The sequence below is a fragment of the Plectropomus leopardus genome, chromosome 10, assembly GCF_008729295.1.
Source record: "Plectropomus leopardus isolate mb chromosome 10, YSFRI_Pleo_2.0, whole genome shotgun sequence".
Taxonomy (NCBI): Eukaryota; Metazoa; Chordata; class Actinopteri; order Perciformes; family Serranidae; genus Plectropomus; species Plectropomus leopardus.
The window spans coordinates 15,778,516-15,799,636 of NC_056472.1; the positions used below are offsets into that span (position 1 = coordinate 15,778,516).

At 40.4% G+C, this 21,121-nt stretch overlaps 1 protein-coding gene across 6 annotated transcripts in view; it reads left to right on the forward strand.

Moving 5' to 3' along the window:
• Nucleotides 1-21,121, forward strand: part of fmnl2a (formin-like 2a) — a 69,708-nt gene that overhangs the window by 11,747 nt on the left and 36,840 nt on the right. For all 6 annotated transcript variants that reach the window (XM_042494225.1, XM_042494224.1, XM_042494222.1 and 3 more), the window contains exons 2-3: nucleotides 12,030-12,113; nucleotides 18,699-18,779. In XM_042494225.1, coding sequence (XP_042350159.1) covers nucleotides 12,030-12,113; nucleotides 18,699-18,779 — 165 coding nt within the window. The remainder of the gene's footprint in view (nucleotides 1-12,029; nucleotides 12,114-18,698; nucleotides 18,780-21,121) is intronic.

A 21,121-nucleotide genomic window follows, 5' to 3' on the forward strand; every position in this document is an offset into this window, starting at 1 on the left:
GGAGTCGCAGCAGCGCACAATTGTTTTTATTGGCTTTCTTTTTCCTAAAGTGGGGCTTCAGCCACTTTATTCATTTGGCATTTGGTTAAAAACACATTTTAAATAATTCTTCCGCAAAATACAACAGATAATAGAACTTGCTATGACGGGACCAAAGCTGAACATGAGCAGCTGATTTTCAAAGAGCAGCTTGTAATAATTGGCTGATGAGTCACAATGCAGGACGGATGAGTAAGCATATCAGTTTCTTACAGCAGTGAGTGAATAGGTTCAGTCAGGCGCTCAGATGTTTTAGCTTTAACAAATCTGACAGTGATAACACAAATTGGAATCCGGCCAATCATGATACAGATTGCTCAGTGGGTGGGAACTTTGTCCGCAATCTGTCAACTGTATACACTGCTTGATGCACTTCTGCCGTGCCCCCTGCACTGCTGATTGCTGCTATTTTCTTGTGTTAGGAAGCTCCTGTTCAGGCTCTCCTCATTGGATAATACAGAGGCACATTATGTGTTGGCCACCTGCAGTTTTGAGTGCGTCAGTAGTCTTATTAGCTCTTTGTGTAGGAGAGGTGATGTTTTTGGATGTCAGGGAAATCACTGGGATGGGATCTTTTATATCTTAAAGCTTTTTAATAAATGAACTCGCAAACAGACGGAAGCAAACAACCGTTAACCCTCTGAATTCAGGTTTCTCCCTTTTACCAAACTGCTTAATTTTAAACTTGTGGTGACAAGATACTTAATTCAAGCTTGACAGAAACATTATAAAACTCAGAACAATTTTGGTTAGTCTTTCCATTGTTTTCAACAATCACCATCTCTGGTTTGGTTGAAATAAACCCTTAAAATGTGCCTGCTCTAAACACTGTTTTTCCCGGCTGTCTGTCTCTGCCTGCAGTTACCTTTGCAGCTGTCTGATAAACAGCAGCTCTTGCTTTTTCTTCAGAGGCAGACTATTTAATCAGTAGTGGTGTAAATCACAAGTTTTATCATGATACAGTTTGATATCAATTCTTTGAACAGCAATACAATATTTGCTGAAATCTCAAAGTCTACCATGGTACTATTCCAATTCAATTCAATTCAATTCAATTCAATTCAATTCAATTCAATTCAATTCAATTCAATTCAATTCAATTCAATTCAATTCAATTCAATTCAATTCAGGGGCCTGCAATTGATATGAATAAATATCCTAATTTCCTAATTGTCTTTTTCTTGACTGCTTACCATTGACTGCCTGGTACAAGCTAGTACTGTTGAATGTTTAGGACGGAGGTGTGCTTGGATAGAAATGGTAACAGACATCATAGGTTTTCAAATCAAAGGTGCATCTTAAAGATGACAGTACGTATTATTATTTTTACACTTTTCATCAGTAATATCATTGATCACTGAATCAATTTATAGATCCAGATGAATGTACTGGTACGCCGCTTTAAATTAGCAAAATAAAATGCCAAAAATCATCCAAAAATAACCGTCAGTGTACAGCAATATATTTGCCAATATATTTGTCCAGTTGCCCAACCATATTTCCCATCTTTGTGAGATGTTTTGCTGAGTTTGTTCTAGTTTGTAGTTGTCTGCACTTATTTTTTACTATTGTTGTAACAGAAAGACTATAGAAAAAATGTTTGTTTAATGTTGAATTAAAAGTGCAGTTGCTTGGTTGTGGCCTCAATGCAGCAGGAGGCGGAGACGTATTGCACCACAGAAACAATTCCAGTTTCACATCTCATATATATAGTTGTCATGTGTTATGTGCTAGTACAGAAGAGAAGATGCTCACATGCTGGAATAATGATTTCAGATGCAAAAGCAATATTTTTTTGCATATCGAAAAGGTGACAAATTATTTAGAACATGAAAATTGCGTATGTTTTGGTCATAGGACCATTGTATACAATTGTACACAATTGTATATACTTATTGCTACATCACTTTACAGACGAGTGTGTGGTGGTTGATGTCATGGGATGTTTTCGTTAATAGAAGATTAAAAGCTATAAAGGATTATACTTAGCAGCATCATTAAATTGGTCAGCTTCCTTTTTTGTGCACTCATAAATTCCCTGTTCATCCCACCGCCACCCACTGAAATAAAGTTGATTAAAGTAGAAGTAACAAAACTTTATCTGAAGTTGTTTTCTTCAAACCTTATGTAACAAATTTTGAGTAAACCAATGATTTCATTTGACAGCCTGCTGCGTTTAAACTCCTGTGAGCTATTGTTTATCTTGTAGATAAACAACTTTTTCATATTCTTTGTTCACTTGAACAAGAACATGGACTCCACCTCAGTCCAGACACTTTCGCAACCTTACAACATCTGGCCTGGCTGGAACTCATCTGTGTTCATGTATCACTTGTTTTGTTTGGACAACTTCCTGCTGCTCCAAACCATCTCCATAATGTTTCCGGTATTTGGATAACGTCCAGCAGGAAAGCCATTCTGTATCAAGCCAGAATCATTTTACCCACAATGTAAATATTGCACCAGCCTTTTTGCGTTGTACCGTACGTTTGCCCACAACACAGCCAAGTAAATGTTTTTTTAAATGTTTTCCCTCCGAGATAGACAGAGGAAGTTAGATTTAATTCCTCCCACTTGCAGCTGCTGTATTCAGTGTGTATCACTGTTGATTTCACTGTGTCATTAATCATAAGTCAGTATGATGTTGCATGTCTGTGGTGAGACTCACTGAATGCACATTCAGTGAGTGTCATGGAGAGCTTGTTTTGGTAAAATATATGGACGTGACTTCGATCATTATGCTGACCTCGATTATTGTCCGCTGTGTTTACGTGTGCTTAATGACATGTCACATTTTAGCCAACTCAGTGCCAGAATAAACAGTTTTCCAGACCCTTACCAGACTTGGTTGCAATTCTCCCTTTTCTTTCTCTCCATCTCTGCCCACCTGAGCAAGTCCAAAGAAAAATAAAACTACATCAAAACTTCAAAAACAACACAGTGTAGCTTACTGTTAGCCTGCAGCTGCACGTTTTGGGGTGGAAGAGGCACAGTCCTGACAATCACTAGCTTGCAAACCCTTGGCAAAAAGAAAAAAAAATCAGTCATTTGTAGTTCTACCTTCCAACATCTTCATCCTCTACTTCATAAATCCACCCGCCAGCCATGCAGTCTCCCAGACCGTCAACTCCTGGGAGTCGACTGCATTACCCCGGCTGGATTATGAAGGTAACTGCGACGATCCCAGAGCTTTGCTATGTTTTTCTACGTGATGTTGGAATCACCAGAGGCCCCACAATAAAATATTATCACAATACCTCATTCATGATACAATGGTATAGTGATTTTTAACTTTTTGCAGTATTCTACTGCAATAGCATATATTTTAATTTATTGCCTTATATATATATTGCAAGTTATGTCCTCAAAGGTAAACTTTGTAATATCTGTTTTATCTAATAATATACAGTTTCCAGCCTGGTCATCTCACTTCAATCATTTTAAATGCAGCAAAGTAATGGACTGAAAAAGTAATTCATTTTGTCAGTCTAGTCAGTCACCAAAAGCATAATTTGAATTTGCAATGTTAATAATTCATATGATAAAAAAAATCAATGTTTTGACATCTTTGTATTAATTAATACAATATCGCCACACAAAATATTGCAACACACACACACACACACACACACACACAACACACACACACACACACACTCCTATTGTCTTTCTTTCAGTTGCAAGAGCCATCTTGTTGGACACATTTTTGTGTTAAGTCTCAAAGTGAGTAGTTTTGGGCTACTCCTATAGAGAAAGTACGATAATTATCTATGTAGTTTCTTGTAGCCTATATATTAACAAGTCCGAATTACTTTTTTAAAAGTAGATTCAATATTGGTTGGCAGAAGTACAGTAAAATTACACCGTCCTCACGCTGAGGTGAATGAATGGAATTTCTTTGGAATGTGCTCATAAAGAGGGAAAATAAGAGGCCAGGCTCAAACATTTGAACTCCCCATTTGGTCGAGAGGCATTCCTGTGAACAGCTTCACAAACATAAACACTACTGTCCCGATGGAGGGGGCTGCTGAGCCGGAGCAGGGGGTCCAGGGGATTACAGACCTAATCTGAGGACAGACAGGGGACACCTGTGCCCTCAAAGAACTCCAAGGATTACGGATCCACGCTGCGCTAATGAGGGGAGGACAGCTCAGTTTGGATAGCACATGCCTCAGGGCCATCCTACTCCTTTCTCCCTTATGTAGGCAGTTATTGCTCGCCGTGAAAATGATTTTGATTTTGATTTGTCTGAGCTGCAGGGCGTCACGTCCCTGCAGGGTAAACGAGAAGAGCAAAAACTTGAATGTAATGCAGTTGTACAGCCTGTCACGTATCGGCACACCTGTGGAGGTATCTTACAACTCAGAATAGCCTGCAGCTCTAACCTCATTATAACTGTGTAAATGCCCTAAAACATGAAACACTCCTGCTTGTGATGAGAGAGAGAGAGAACAGTACAGCATTCAGTCATTTCGGAGTATTGAGCAATTTAAAAATGTTTGCTGTGACTAGTCTTCAATAACTGATGCAATCATAGGTTTTCTTGTTGTGGCATGCAGCGCGGTATCTGTAATGCTTGTTTAAAAAGACAGCGATAGGCTTGAAAGAACATTATTAAATGTGAGGTTGGAACATTGCTTTGAATGATGCAAACTGGGTGTTTACAAAAGCAAGATCTGTTAAAGTCATCAGTTTGATTTCGCTTCGTGTCATATTGCTTATAACAACGGAGAAAACTCTTGTGATGATTTGGATCAAATGCTGCTCGGTCTGAAAGAGAGGAGTTTCTCTGTGGTTTTGGTGCATTAGCAGGAAAAAAGGTAGAGCTGGAAGAAAGAGGAGCGCGTGGGTGTGTCTCAAACTTATTGCAACCCAAGTCCCCAAGGACAAATGAATCCCTACTCTGAAAGATATCTGAGAGGAGGCTGGGTGGCTGAGAGGCACTGCACTGCACTCTTTTGTCTGTTTCTGTCTGCTGTTAATTTTCATAATACTAAGAGGAAGTTAACACAGTGAAGCATGGACTTGCTTTCAATCACTTCAACTCACCTTTTATTAAGCAGTTTTCTTGCCATGGTAGCTTGGCTTTTAGATTGTGTGTTGAAACTAGAAGGCTTTCTAATGAGGCATGAATCAGGAACAGACTGACTTAAAAACCTGATCCCTTTTCCCGTCATTTTTTCACTTTGCTTTGCTTGTTTTTGTCCACATCACATTTACTGCTACCACTCCCCCAAAAAACTCTATTGTATTTAACTCTTTTGTTGAGTGCACTCAAATCAACATTGCTTTTATGTTCCAGAGCACTTACACACAGCTTCCCTCAGAGTCAAGTGGTGATGTGAAAGCCAGGATGTGGAAGTGAACTGCACTGTAACAGTTCGCTTTATCTTTTGTACCACAGTTTTATTTCATGTGAAGAATTTTAGCATATACACATTATTTGCTATAATTCTTCACATGAATATTCACATTCACATGTTGGTTGCTGATGAATTTTCTTAAAATAAGTGAACACACTATCTGCAAGAAGATAAACGGGATAAGAAATCTAATGATCCGGTTGGGCTTCAAATTTCTGTTAGTTTGGTTATCAATTTATCTGCCCACTGTTTTCTCGATTAGTTGTTTTTTTTTCAATGAAATATCAAAAAGTAGTGAAATGTCTTGTAATTTCACAGAGACCAAGATGACATCTTGAAATGGTTTGTTGTATCCAACCAGCAGTCTTAAAATCCAAAGCTATCCACTTTATTGTCATGTATGAAAAAGAAAAGCATCAAGTTCTAATTTCTGATTTTTAGCAACATGAGCAACAAATGTTGACTTTTTTGCTAAAAAAACCCCAACAACTTAAATGATTATTCACTGATGAAAATAGTTGCCAATTTATTTGGATTTTGGTCAGCTAATTAACTAATCGACTAATCGTTTCAGCTCTTTCATCCAGACAAGCAGCATTTGAACCACATCATCATCAGTGTAAAAGTAAACTTGTGTGTCCACTTAGCTTCAGTGAGGCCTTGAAGCTAATAAAAAAATGTGTGCACTTAGTTTGCAACAGTTATGAGACATGTTTGAAAGCATGTTCTGAACTGACTGGTACGGCAACAGCACACTCAGAAAAAACGGGCCGAGGGAGCATCAATGTAAAAGTGTGACTGCATTCATTCTCCAGGTCACAGAGTTCAGCCTACGTCTGTTTGAACATATACTTGTAGAATAATCTATTCAACCACCATTTATATGGATAGCTTCTTGTTTTTTTTTTAACCGTCCTCCTCTTTTCACAGTAATAGCAACTAAAGCAGGCCCTTCATGTGGCTGTGTGTTTGCTTTTGTAGCCAGCTGTGCTGTGAAGGCCATGCCTCCGCAGACCTCCTGGAAGGTGGTGCGTGGTTGGAGAGATTCGAGCCAGCTGCCTATTTTTACTCTTTTTATGACTCAAGCTGCTTAATGAGAGGATACACGGACACTAATAAGTTCTGTCCGTATTTCTGAGCCTTGTGGCCTGATGTGAGTTAAACATTGACTTTTACTGATATCAGAAAAAGCTGTTCAAGTTGAGTTAGCGATTGTAGTGTTTACATATTTTTGACTGAATCCTGTGTGACATTTGCTGAACCAAAGTGTGGTGAGAGGTGATCGCAGGTGTTTCCATTGCACCCTCATGTAGGAGGAAAACGTTCTAACCCAGGACGCTGTCAACCTGCTAAACCTTGGGGCGGCGGGGGGGGGGGGAGACTATGAGACTGAAGCAAACATGCATAGCTTTGAGCCTTAATAAAGTGTAAAGGGATGAGCTTTAAAAAAAAATGTACCCCTTGTACAGTTGTCACGAATGTTGAAATTAGCTGTAGAGGCCAAAACTATTGTTTGTACCAGGCTTTTTAAAAAAGTATTTTTTATTATAGGACAGCCTGTACCAGGCTTTTTCACTATGAAGCTGGGCATTTCAACATGGTGCTCTATGGGAATTGACTCACTTCTGGAGCCAGCTTCAAGTGGCCATTTACAAAACTGCAGTTTTTGGCATTTCTGCATGCGACCCTACGTTACCTTCAGGAGGCTGAGGCTGTTGTGTTCTGTTTGCCATGCATTGGTCGAGTCCCACCACTGTAACCTGGAGGTGTTTAGAGTCTGATACCAGATTCATGTTTGAGCTAAAACTCACTCACAGCTCTAGCTGCAAATGTTTCTAAAAGTTTCCCTCGCCAGCAGTACAGATGTGGGACAGCTGCTGTAGAGATGAGATATCAAATGATAAATTTGGCAGCGTGAAGTGAGGCTGGAGATGCACTGAAACCCCACAATCAAAAAAAGGGGTTGGTCATGCAGCGCAGTAAATTCCATGATTTTCCCCTGTTGTCATCTTTATGTCGCTATTAGAAGAGAGTTATTTTTTCACTTTGTCATGATTTTTAAAGATGTTTGTTGCTGCCTGGCACACTTTTCTTCTTGGTGTTTGTCTACCTTCATCATATTTCTTTGCATGGTGCTTTTTTTTCCCACATTTGAGTTATTGAAACAGATTCCTGTCCTCCAAAAGATACATACTTGGCATTCTGCCGTTTTGCTTTCAGGGAATAAAATCTCCATACAGCTGAATGATGATGGCAGGCAGCTGCTGTGTTTAGCGTGTCATAATAGCAGGTTACACAAAGTGTAGCTATACATGTGTTAACATTTTCATTTCTCACTAGTTTACATGATTATAATTCATTTTCCCAGATATCAAATCCAGTGTTTCTGGCTTGTTTCAGATGGAGCGTTGGATCAGTTCATCCCAAATTACTGTGGCAGAACCAGATAATTTTGGCCTTTGCTCAGTTTGTCTGTGGGTCAAATCTGTCATAATCCTCATAATGAGTGAAATGTAGGTGTGTGTGTGCGCATTCATCAGGGTGGTCTGTCATTAGGTGTTGGTCAAAAGTCGCCACACCCTCCTTAACATCACCACATTAATACCACAGATGCGCACACACACTTGCAGAAATAGTGTGTCTGTCAGCATAGGGTAACCTGACCCCAGCGAGCTGAGAGCCTGTCACAGCTCATTAGCATTGGGATGAACTGAAGGCTGGTAGAAGTGATTCTTTGCTTTAGTTGGAGCCTCACCAGGCAGGAAGCCCACAGCTCAGTGTGCCCACCACTCGTTGCTCCTGCAGCGACACAGGAAAACCACTCGTCCAGTCTGAGGAGCAGAGCACCTATATCCAGCATCTACATCATCACCACAAACCCGTTTGTCTCCAGGCCAACAGTTCTCTAATATCCAAACATAACAACACAAATACTGTAATGATTTACCCTCCTTTAATTTGAGCTTTTTTATCCACAAAATCCATGTTATTACTTTCCTGTGTAATAGACTGTTAGTGGCTCCCTGTCATTTAATGTGACTGTCTCCTCAGGTGTCAAATTATATTTTAATTTGTTTAGGGGAGGAAAGTGGGGACTAACTCTAGTCATGTTAGCAGCCAGACTGAGTCAATAGAGCCTCCCAGAATCCCAATTCCCTGTAGTCAGCACAGCGGCAATCAGCTGGCTGGCAGCATCGGCTGAATACTAATGTAATTTCCTGCTTGCTCTCATAGAGGAGGTCTGACGGGCTGCACCCTGCGTTTGCACCAAATAAAACACAACTGTTGTGCTTCAGGTGGATTTGATGCATATAAAGACGTTAATAAACATTGAAAGCAAGTTGTGCTCATATGTTGGGATTTCTATGCACTTTGCCGTTTTTTTGGCACACCTGTGCAGGAAGTCTTTTTAGAAAAGCAAACACATTGAACTGTGGATGGACAAAACATAATATAATGAGCCCTGACATTATCAGTGAGCACACAAACATGTTCATCCATAGGCTCCCCTTGTTCTGTTACTATCGGTTTAATTATTTGTATACATCTGTTGTTGTTTGTCTTTACATTTATCTTCCTCTCATTAGCATTTAGCAAGATACAAAGATATGTGCAAGCCCTATCTTTCTGAACAGCTCTCTCTGCATTGATTTTCCTTCACAAACACACTCTTCTAAAATTAAAATGGGATGGTTTTAGAGATCAATAGTCTAGCCATATTATAATGTATAATATAAAAATTTTAAAGTCCAAAGCAAGTTTGGGATCAGACCACTCGATCAGTGTCGGACTCTGCCCTGGTATTACTCGCTCATGGAAATAGGCTGGATCCCAGGATATTCCTCATCCATCTTCCTCTCGCTCCCCCTGCGAGCTCCGCTGGAAAATCCAGAGTGGAGACTGAACACACACTGATAGATGATCCGGCCCGTCAAATGCAGAGAGGAAAAGAACCCCAAGCTGAGTGGTGCGCGATGGGATGGCCACATTTTCCCCCATTTTTTTTATCCTTAGCTGTGGAAAATTCTCACTGCAACGCGTGTAAAATGAAGGCTGTTGTTAGAGGAGGACACACCTACACTACATGTCTTCAATGCATTTTTGTCTCCTCTCTCTCTGGATTATTTAAATCTGTAAGAAGTGTTTGTAACTGATCTCCATCTGGGTCACACGTTATTTGTTTTTTTGTTTTTTGCCGACGTATTTTGCGTGTTCCGTGCTCTACATACTGTAGGTGGTACGATTTAAGTGCTGGTTAATTGTTTCAAGCTTTTTCTAATTCAGATGAAGGCGTGGTGAATCACACGGGACGAAGAATCAGAGTTGTGTAACAGTTTTTGGATGATTATTATTTTCAGACACATGGGTCAGATTAGATTTGTCCTCAGCAACAGACACTTCTCATGAAATCACCCTGAACATCACAAAAGACAAATATGTTATTTAGAGAAAAAAGTTTGAAAGTACAGCGTCAGCAAACACGAGGAGTGCCCTCCTTTACTTCAAACGCACTTGTTTTTTCACTTTCTCTTACTTGCTCTTGTTCACTCTCAGTGCTCTGTCTTTGGATTGCAAGTGACTGCTGGTTACATGTAATGCAGTTTAGTGTGGCGGGGTCAGGCTCGGTCGCCCGGTTGTCAGATTCAAAGCGTTGCCTCAGACAGCAGAGCTTAGTTGTTTCTCCTCTCTGCCTCTGTGTCGCAACCTGACTCTCATTAAGGAGAGAACTCCTTCTCCCAGCTTGTTGTAAGACTCCTCTGCAGATATTTTGGGATTGTCTCATTAGTGGCTTTTCTGTCTGCCATATATTTGGTAACTGTAGGAAACAAAAAACATTCGGTAAGATGTTTTAATCAGGCGGAGCTGGGGTGGTTGTATCAGGGCTTCAATCCTGGACTGTCGGGAAAGAAAATACAAGAACTCTGAAGAGAGAGAAATAAGTAAACTGTATTTTTGATTACCGGAGCGTAGGATGAGGATAGAACACGTGAACACTTGATTAACTTCCTGTAACTCAAAAAGAAGAAACATGTTATTTTTACTGACCTTGTGACCTTTCTCTAGAAGTACAATCCCACCAAATTTTAGACTTTTATTTATTTTCTTATTTCTCACTTTGTACATCCTCAATTCCTTGCTTCACTTCCTCATGTTTTATGGCTTAAGTGTAAAAAAATAGTTTTAGAAAGGCATGCTAGTTAAAGGCTTGGGTGAACAGATGCATTTTTAGCTTTCTTTTAAAGATAATTAGTGAGCTGGTTTCTATTGTGCTCCATAGCTTTGGGGCATAATTGACAAAGGCTGCATCCCCAATTTATTTTTGCGGCTGTTGCTGGGAACCTCCAATAAACCAGCAGCAGATGATTGCAGTGTTTGTGAATATTTGCAAGACTGAAACTTGATTCTTTTTGAGATGATTTCCCTGCTCCTGGTGGAAAATATTAAGCCAAACTCCTTTTAAGAAATATGACATATTAACAACATCCCACTTGTCTGCAGAAACACATAACTTTAGAAACACGAGATAAAGGCATCATATGTTGTTGTTTTCATTTTGGATTTGGTCCCCTCAACTTGCTACCAGCCTCTGTTGGTTAGCTATTTTAGTGGGAAGAGACTGTCAAGGCAGCATTAGATGTGAGCGAAGTAGGGAAGGAAGAGACAATCACAGAGAGAAGTTGAGGCAACAGGCATACATCCGTGCTTCACCGTCGTCATTTTAAAGTAACATCAATTAAATATGAAGTGTGGCGCAGCTGCATTGGCAGCTGTGTGTCACGTCTCTTTTATAGATTGGAGAATCTGGAAGACTTCTGCAAAGAATATAGCTGTGCATCCTCACTGGCTCCTCTGGCAAGCCTCCTCTCTTCTCGGGACGCATTTTAGGAATTTATTTATTTCTGGGTCACAGGAGGTCAGAGGAGATAAAGAGACAAGGAAGCACAAAATCCACAAATAACAAAAGCTCTTTAGTTAACATAACTCTTTTGCCATTGCCTCATTACACTGTTGACTGGAAAGATAATGGCCAAATAGATCTGCATCAGTCTAGACTCTAAATAGGGCTAAACAATAAGCAAAGAAAAAAACAAACAAAAACGTAGTTGTATACCAAACAAGTGTGTTCCCTCATGTCTGGAGTTGGATTTGTAGGCATGGGCATCTCTGTAGCACCACAATTCTTTATTTTAATGGTATGATGTGGCCCATTTTACATTTACCAAAATATTGCAGCTTCTGCGGTGAGGGTATTACACTTGGCCATATTGTGATTTCGATAATATTTCAATTAATTGTGCCACCCAAGCTCATAGTGCCATTGACTGGTTCTCAGTCTCTAAATGATGTCCTCTTGAATCCGATTTGTGGATATTGTAAGTGTTAATGTTGTATATTGCTACAGAAAAAATGTGAAAGATCAGCTCTCTTTACTCCAGGTAACAAAGTGTAAAGAAACAGGCATCTCTCTTATATTGAAAGACAATTATCTTGCATACCTCTCCCTCCTGTGTGTGTGTGAGCTTCATTGTTTTTAGTTAATCTGGGATGTCAGTTTTTCAGCTAATGTGACTGATTGCTGTTTCATTATCCACATCCAATTAACTCTGACCTTATTCTCTCTTTCAGAACTCGATGAATCTTCCTCCAGACAAAGCGCGACTGTTGCGGCAGTACGACAACGAGAAGAAATGGGAACTCATCTGTGATCAGGTGGGCAATCGGTCAATCGTCTGTATGATGTGGTGTCATGTAGTGCTGTCCAAGTCACCCCAAATGCACCATAGCTGCACAATTTCCAGACTCAGGAGAAAAAATATCGAATTCATTAATCTTAGGTGCGCAGTTGTAAGACTTAGAAATGATTGCATTCACACTGATCCTGTATAGAAAGTCTCATCATTCCAGTGAATGTGTAATACTCAAGAACTCTGTCCGACTGCGTGTCGTAACCACAGCACCCATGCTCCATTGCCCTGCCTTTATCCTACACACACTGCCCTGGCTTCCCTGGTCAAGAGGGTTAAGTGGCACAGCAGGGTGCAAGCATCAGTTATCCAGTTAAAGAACTCAGTCGGTTATTGGCGTCAGTGCTGCGTGTAGGAAATAACAGAGGGTGCACGTTGTGCACTGAGCTGTGGTCTGAGGGCTCCACTCAGCCCGCAAACCTCTGTGCCAGAGAGTTTTTCTGCCTCTCTGAGCAGAGAAGAAAAACCGAGACAAGATCAAGACCACCACCCACTCCAACTGTATTGACAGCCAGTGACCCTGAAGGGAGCGGTGCCAAAGAGAGCCCACCAGGCTGCTGACCAGCAGTCAGAGATCCTCTTTTAGTTTGGAGTGGACTCTTATGTTCCTCTGTCAGACCTGAAGTGAAAATAGATGCTTTCCCTTTTACTGTCAATAAAACATTGGCCAGTGATTTTCATGCAGAGCATCTTGGTTCTTGTTGCTTTCTACCTCCTGAAACATGCGGAGCAGTGTAATCCAAATTTAAAACGTTCAGTATCTACTGTAGGTGTGATGTTGCTTAAAGGGACACTTAACTGATTTTTAGCCAGCTTTGCGTAAAAACATTGTGGTTAGTATGCGTAATTGAACTGTGCTAAACTCCCCTCCATCTAACCAGTGTCTAGATATCCCTTCTGCCCATGGCGAAACTCGCGGGATGATGCAAACAGATGCAAAACACGTCATTCAGTGGAGTTTCGCGGACTATAAGGCTGTTGCTTGAACTAGTGGTTGTACTTCTGCATTTTCATGTTGCCCTCCACCCATGCTTCTACAGCGCTCACAAAGAGTATAGACATGGACGAAGAGACAGATCCACATCTCTCTCTCTCAAACTACAGACATCTAATCAATTGGTAAAACTTGGTAGTGCTGTTTAAATATGAATCAAGATTACTGCCTATTTCTTGCCTAAAGTGTTTTTCTGCTGTGTTTAGGTGCACTTTAAGCTGTAAGGAAGTGGGTGCCATGTTGCCTCCTAGACAGCCTAGTTTTATTAAAAAGCCATCTTTCCCGCAGTGAAATACTTCTTTAAGTACTTAGCATTATGATCTATTTTCTTCAAGATAAAGTGTCAAGAAGTTGATGTTTATAGTGTAAGACATTTGATTTTCCCCAATTGTTGTAACATTGAGTCATCTAAGAAAATTGCCAAACTAGTCCTCTAATGTCTTTAGTCCTCTGCTGTTTCCCTAACAAGCCTATAACCATGATGGTACAGGCAGCGCTGGGAGTGAAGTATTTTCTGTGTCATAGCTACCGTGAATCTCTTTATGTAACCATGGCAACGATGATGGAGGGAGGCAGAGAAGCAGAGATGACAGGTACATCCCCTCTGAAAAAACAGACCCCGCAAACGCAGCCGGAGGTTGAAATATTAAACATTTTTCCGGGCAATTATGGGGATTTATGAAATATAGAGGATGCTCCTGATGCGGACACAAGGTTAAAAACTCCAGAGTACAAAGAAAGGGATGTGATGAACTTGTCACTGTCAAAATCCTGAGACTTCCCAGAATTAGTTTGCAGTCATCCTATGGCTTCTTCCAACCAAAAACGCATTTTCCACAGAAGTTCATAGGTTTTTATTTGACCTTGAAAGCACCCTAAAAATGTCTGTACATACAGTAGCTAATGGTAAATGAATGCTGGTTAGCTGATCAACTTCTTAGGTGCAGGGGGGGAAGTGCACCTCACCTCTCACATTTAATCCAAACCAGCTCTGTCAGACAAACTCGATAATGTCCATATAGCATGTCAGAACCTGCTCATATGTGCTCTGAAAATTGCACGTGTTCTCTATGATATAGTCTCTTCAACATGTATTTACTGCCATCCATTCCTCACATTTCTTTGCATGAAACAGGATGTATACAGTGCTTGTCAACACATTTATTATTTTGCAGGCTTGCAGATAATTCTTGCTCTAGTAGGGTTTAGCCAGCTCTCTTTCCTGACGCCGCTGTCCTTTTTCCTGTTTTTGTGAGACAGACATATTTTGGCAGTGATACATGTAATGTCACTGTTAATACAGCAACGTAGCCCAGAGATTTGATCTGATATGAGGATGTGTAAACAGAGAGCAGCACGGTGATGTAAACACCTTTGACAAAATGCAATCTATTTCAATAGCAATGTAGAAAGTGCTACTTTTTTTATTGATGTGTTTTGTGTCAAAGTGGAGTTTTTATTTTTAAGCTGTGTTTTGTGGTGCTTTTGTGTGGAATTGCATGCTTTGTATATAGCAAAGGCCACAGAGAAATAAATTCACTTTTGTCTCATTTGGAAAATCCATAAACCCCTCTTAGCATTGTCTCAAAATGACACAAGACCTTCTAGAAAATGAAGGAAAATCTCTTGTAGAGGTAGCCATGTCAGGTTGAAGGTGGATGGCTGTGTAATAGCAATTTCTGGATGATCAGGTGGAGTCATGGGTGTGTAATTTGGATTGTCAAAAGTAAAATTATTTTTTCCACCAAATTACACACAGGTGCTGCTGAGGTGAAACTTTCAAGCACCCCTGCTTAGATTCAAGTCGCGGTTACCAGTTATGGCACTTCTAACTTGTGCGATCCTGTAATCAGAACTGGCTGTTCTTCAGTGGCAAGGCATTTAGGGATCGGGTCCTTGTTGCTGCAGTTGAATCTCCCACTGGATGGTTTTGGTGCCTAAATGATGTGGGGTTGGATCTGACCAGGATAGTGAACTTCCCATTGGCAGGTGAAAAGAAAGCAGTTTGGAAGCACGTCATGTTTTACCCTAGCGTCTGTCCCAAAAAAGACGTAGGGCTGCTCAATTGTGGCAAAAATAATAACCACGATTACATTGAAATCACAGTTATTTAAAGATTATTTATGATTACTCACTGGCTTTGAGGACATCATGCAACATGAACTCTACTTCTTTCTTTATTTTTTCTTTTTAAAACTGGATGTCTGTTAACCTCAGATATAATTGAACCTGAAAAACAATAAAAGCTTTGTGGTGCAGCAGTGACCGTGTAAGACATCTTGCACATGACTGTAGTTAATTTGGCTTGCTAAATTGGGGGCTAACTCCCCCCGTCAGCAGAAAGAAAGCAAGACACAGGAACTTGTCTCGGGTTTGGAAGAGTTGTAGCATTTATTCACTGACAAACAGCCTCAACTGCCTCAACATCACCGCCACACACACATGTGTATTTTGTGTGTACTCAAGGGCTGGGTAAAACAATCGATTCATCAGTGCATTGCAATATGTTTTTTGCCAATTCAATATCGATTTATAAAATCCTGAAAGCGATTATTTCCGTTGTAATGACGCCCCGCTCCTGTGGGGGCAGTGTGAGTGCCGCCGGAGTGTGACTGACGCTGTTCAGAGGCCCCGCTTGACCCCAAACAACATCTGTTGTTTATTCGTAAAAATGGCGACAGTGGCGCGGGCTAGCGGTGTGTTAAAATCAGCGCAGACAACATTAAAAGCCGACGTTTGGATACACAAAGTCGATAGTAGTTACGTCGTGTGTGAGGCTCGTGAGTCAGTGTTAAAACACTGCAACAATATGACAAACATACGTAACCATTTGAGCCGACAACACGCAGAGGTTTTGCAGCCTGTTGCTAACGCTAAAGCTGTGGATCACACCAATGCAGGTAAACAAATCCTGCATACACGATTAGTACTTTTGTGAAGTTCAGCTCGGGCAAAAATATGCACTTTTCTGTACTTTAAATGTTTTATTCGTTGTTTGTTAAATAATAATGTAATAGTGAAATAAGTTTTGGTGTCAGTTTGTTCTAAATCAATACAGATAATGCACACTTTATTGAACACATCAGAAGGTATTCTAAATGAATTATTTGTGTATTTCTGGCATCAACACACATAACTGAATTGATATCAAAGCATCTGGATCAACATCGAATTGAATCGAAATCGAATCAAATCTAATCAAATCATATCGTGACCCAAAGAATTAGAAGAATTGAATTGAATAGTGAGGTTCTTGACAATACCCAGCCCTAGTGTACTCCATCCACAAGTATCAATTTTGCCTTTTGTCATGGCTTCTTCTTCTGTTTTTATTATTGTTGTGCCTTTTTCTGCAGTAGTACGTTCTGTACGTCCTGCCACCTATCTAGTAGGTGAGTAGGCCTTTTGTCAATTTGGCATGTAGTGCTGCAACTTGTAATTATTTTCATTATCAACTTATCTGCCAATTACTTACACAATAAATGGACTTATCCTAAATTCTAAAAAATGTTTAAAAAAAGAAGAAGCAATACCTTTGACATCTTCTCTTGAAAAATAACTAAAAAAATTATTTAATTATCAAAATTGTTGGTGAAAGACATTCTTTCAATTGATTATTCGTTGTAGCTCGAGTGGGCCAGGACACATTAGCATACACACTGCTGACACAATATGGCCAAAGTGGACCCAAAGCACCTCCAAATGTTACTTGAACAATTGAATCTTAAGGTGCATTAAGGACACATCTGGAGTATCCACATCTGTACTGCTGTCTGTAATCTGATCACTCAGAATGCATGTTAATATCAGGTGGAAAAGGGGCCTTAGTTACACACTAGGGGCCCACTTTCAGTACATAACACTGTGGTGTTATTTTAACCGTAACACTGAATATGTAAAAAATATGCATCGACTCGGAAAATGGAGCACTAACTCTAACTATGTTGATGTATATGTTGATGTATATACTTCCCACTGTACTTATATGCTCTATTATGCATTTAAAATCACAGATGGACGATTTATATAAAGAAAGGAGTCTTAAGGTGAAGTCAGGATATGTGTTGAGTGATTTTGCCCTCATCATATGAACAATACATTTCCTCAATGAGATGCTCTCCAGTTTCACACTGTCTGGTGCAGTGCAGTGTGGTAAATCACTAAACAGAACCATTCATGCTGCTGTGGTGTGGTGTGGCGCTCAGCCTGATCCAAATACTGTTTCCCGCTCAACAGACTGATCCAAATCCAACACTAATCTCTTGTATTTATATTTAGAGCACAATCGTGATGAGATTTGACCTAAACCTGTTCCTGGCTGTGAAGTTAAGACATGTACGCACACAGCCACATTGGTTTGGGCCCAATCCCTAGAAAAACAGAAAAATCGTTAATGATCTCATGTAGGCTGAAAGATCATAAGAGTCAAGTACGATGAGTTAATCACTGTCCTGCTCTCCCATTCGTCAGTGAGCTAAACAAATCTATTGATGCTGAAAATGCTGTTAAGATTTGAATATTTTGCTGATTAAAGAATGGAAGTATGAGGACTATCCCTGTTGTCGTAATGTGCCCAGAAGGAAGTTTTCTGAGAAGCAAAGTAAAGCTGATCTCCTGTCATGTCATGTCCACTGTGGCAAGTTCTGAGTGGAGGAATTATTGTTATTTTCTTTCCTCCTCTTAAAGTGGAACATAATCTAGGGTTCCCACCAATTGGAGAATGACTCATAATGACTGTAATTTGCTCAAAACCTGTTCAGTTTCAATCTGATGGCTTTACAACAGCTAACTGTTTGCTGGCAATGTGTTCAGACTTGTCAAGTTGTGATTTTTCTTTTTTTCGTTAAATGTATCGATTAAAAAATATATATATATAAAAACACAACAGACCTGACTGAAATTAAGGAAAAATATTTAATATAATATGCAGGGTTTCCCACACATTAATTAGTTTGTGGTGGCCCACTATGATTAAAAAAAATGCCACCACGGATAGATTTTCTATTTTTGGACATTTTATTAGAAATCACCGTTGAAATATATATACTGTTTCGGTTATTCATTGCGCCACACTCTCGAAGAACAGAGTGTACTCTGGGCACAGATGGAGCAGTAGAACCTGAGGCACACTGAAAGTGAAACTGTACATTCTGCTGGATCTAAAGGTTTGCAGTCCCTCACAGCAGCTGCTCCTCTCATCCACCGATCTGATCTGATCAGCTCTGAATCGATCGACAGATCAATTATCCATCCTGCAAGTTTCAAAATGCTGCTGAGGAAAAGAAGAACTCCCGGGGAGTTCTGTTTGTGCTGCCTTCACGGACTTGCAAAAACCTCCAAATTTAGAGAGGGGACACAGAATGTTAAAAAGGGACACACCTGTACTTAGACTGAAAAGAAACAAATGAAAGTTTGCTGTTGTCTTTCATCACTCTAATTCTTTGGGAAACACTTGTTGCTACAAATGTTTCAAATATTTCATCTTCCTCTCTCTGTGTCTCATCGTGTTTTCCTTCCTTTTGCTCATCTCACTCTTGTTTTCCTTTTTTCTGACAGGAGCGGTTCCAAGTGAAAAACCCGCCTCACACGTACCTCCAAAAGCTGAGGAGTTATCTAGACCCAGCAGTCACAAGAAAGGTGAGCGCCCTCGCTAACATGCTATCCTGTTCCACTGCTGCAGCTTTTCCTCCCCCCCTTGACCCTCTATCTCTTGTCCAGGATATCCCTACAGTTGAGGAAAAATTGCACACATGGCTTCTGGAGCAGACAACTTGGGAACTTAGCGGTCAACAGCGTGACTTTGTGAGAAAGGAGACAGTTGTTTATGTGAAACGCCCAGGCAGGAGAAACCTCTGCCCAGCTGATGTGTCATTAAGTAAGACACTGAAACCAATCCCTTGTGGTGCTGTTCTGTGGCTGACAGTGTACTTTGACCTCTCTGTGAGGGAACGGGAGAAAAACATACCTAAAGGCAGTGGAGAGAATAATAGTAGGGATCAGTTTGCTAATTGCAGCCTGGCAGGAGCTAACAGGAGATATCAGAAGTGTCTTTGCTACATGATAAATATGCTCTCGTGTCATCCGTTTCCTTGGCTGCTTGGAAAGGAGCATAAGGGAGTAAGAGGAGGGGCTCCATGGAGCAAAGTACCAGCCAGCTCTCAGGCTTTGCCAGAATTAAGTCTTTTTGGAGAGAACTATGGGGGCAGTGCTGGGAGACCGATCTCTGTGATAAACAAATTAACCAATAGACTCTGCCAGAATAACAACAAATAGCTGAATAATTCAATTTGCACTGACTGGAGTTAAGATTTTACATCATAATAAACCAGCTAGAGCAGCATGCACAGAGCTGAAGTGACGGGAGCAAAAAGAGAACTGCAAGGGCGCACATAGCGGCACATACGGACACGTAAACTACTTCAACTATGACAAACACAGTTATTGAATTACATTTCTCCTTCTTAATTTGATAATATTAAGTGCACAAATGTGTCATGCAGCACATCTTGTGTGTGTAATGGTTCAGACCTGCATTCTTGATGTTGTCTTCAAACGGTGTTACCTTAGTTGGGAAGTTTTTCAAGGGGTACGTGAAAAGATTGCGAATTAACTTTAGTACAATGAAAATTAATCCCCCAGAGGATTATTAAAGTAATTCTTCTTCTTCACCTCTGACTAAAAACATTTATCCACATTGAGTCATGATGCCTGGACACCATGTGTTGTACTCAAGGTTCCCCAGTGCGCTAGGCTTTTAGGCCAGTTTTCGTGGCGGCCAAACAGTGTAATTACACCATCACTTGGCCTATAAAGACTTCTTCCAGTCGACTTACATGGAGAAAGAGTCAGCTGTATATCAGTGAATATTTTATTCTGAGCGTTACAACCCCCTGTGAAATAACTCGTTTCACTTGCAAGATTTGATCCATTCGGCCTGATTACACTTGCTAAGTCTAGATGAGCCATACAATTGAATTCATTTTATTCCCGCTCAAGTTCGTGAAGCACAAAACTAAACCGGAGGTAGTGTGTCCTTAAGTCTCTCGTGTGCCTGCTCTATGGTCTCTGAGTGCATAAGCACTGCCGATCATCTGGGTAATTTTATATGTGGCAGTTGAGCGTTTTTTTGGCTTTATGTGCCACTGAGCAACTTTCATAGGAGTGAACAGGGTCCCGCCAGCAACACTGCATCGAGGTCTCTTTATACATCAATGAGAGTGAAGTCAGCAAGTGATCAGAGAAGTGGAAGCTAAATTTAACGGAAAAACTGCTGAACAACTTGGTTTTAAAATAGTGCGTAAGGTGCTGAAACAAATGAGCAGTCGGTATAGTTGAATAAAAGTAATGGGTAAACAGCTTAAAAGACACAACTGAAATTCAGCTAACAGCATACAGTTAAAATAGTTTGCTAACAATAATGGTTGAATGGTTGAAATAGCGGTAATAAACAGATGAAGTAAGCTACAAGGAGCAGTTGGTAGAGTTTGCTAAAAGTGATGAATTACTGGTTATAATAGCTGCATAGTCAAATGGATAAAGAGTTGCAGTTAATAGTGGTAGCAGTACAAATTCAGCCAAGACCAAACCAACGTAGACAGTTCATTTGTGTAAAAATACTGAAACAACTGTGTCAAATTACACAGTTTAAAATACTTTAAAATTAACACATTTAGCCACTTGAGCTCATCTGATCCTCTGGCCTGTGAGGGTAAAACAGTTAAAACAGGATGGAAACAACTGGTCACTGAGACTGATACAGCTGATCTGTTGCTGGGCGTTTGAATGTAATGTCTGGGACATTACACACATAGATCTGATAAGAGCGGGAGGGCAGAGCAGACTGACGCAAGTTAAAGCAGACAAAATTAAGATTGAAGTGCTGCGGTTTGTGCTGGGGCATTGATGGTCAGAGGTCAGAGACGCTGGTCTGTTGACAGCTGGTTTGAATCTCTGGACTGGCTCTAAAAATTTAGATGAAA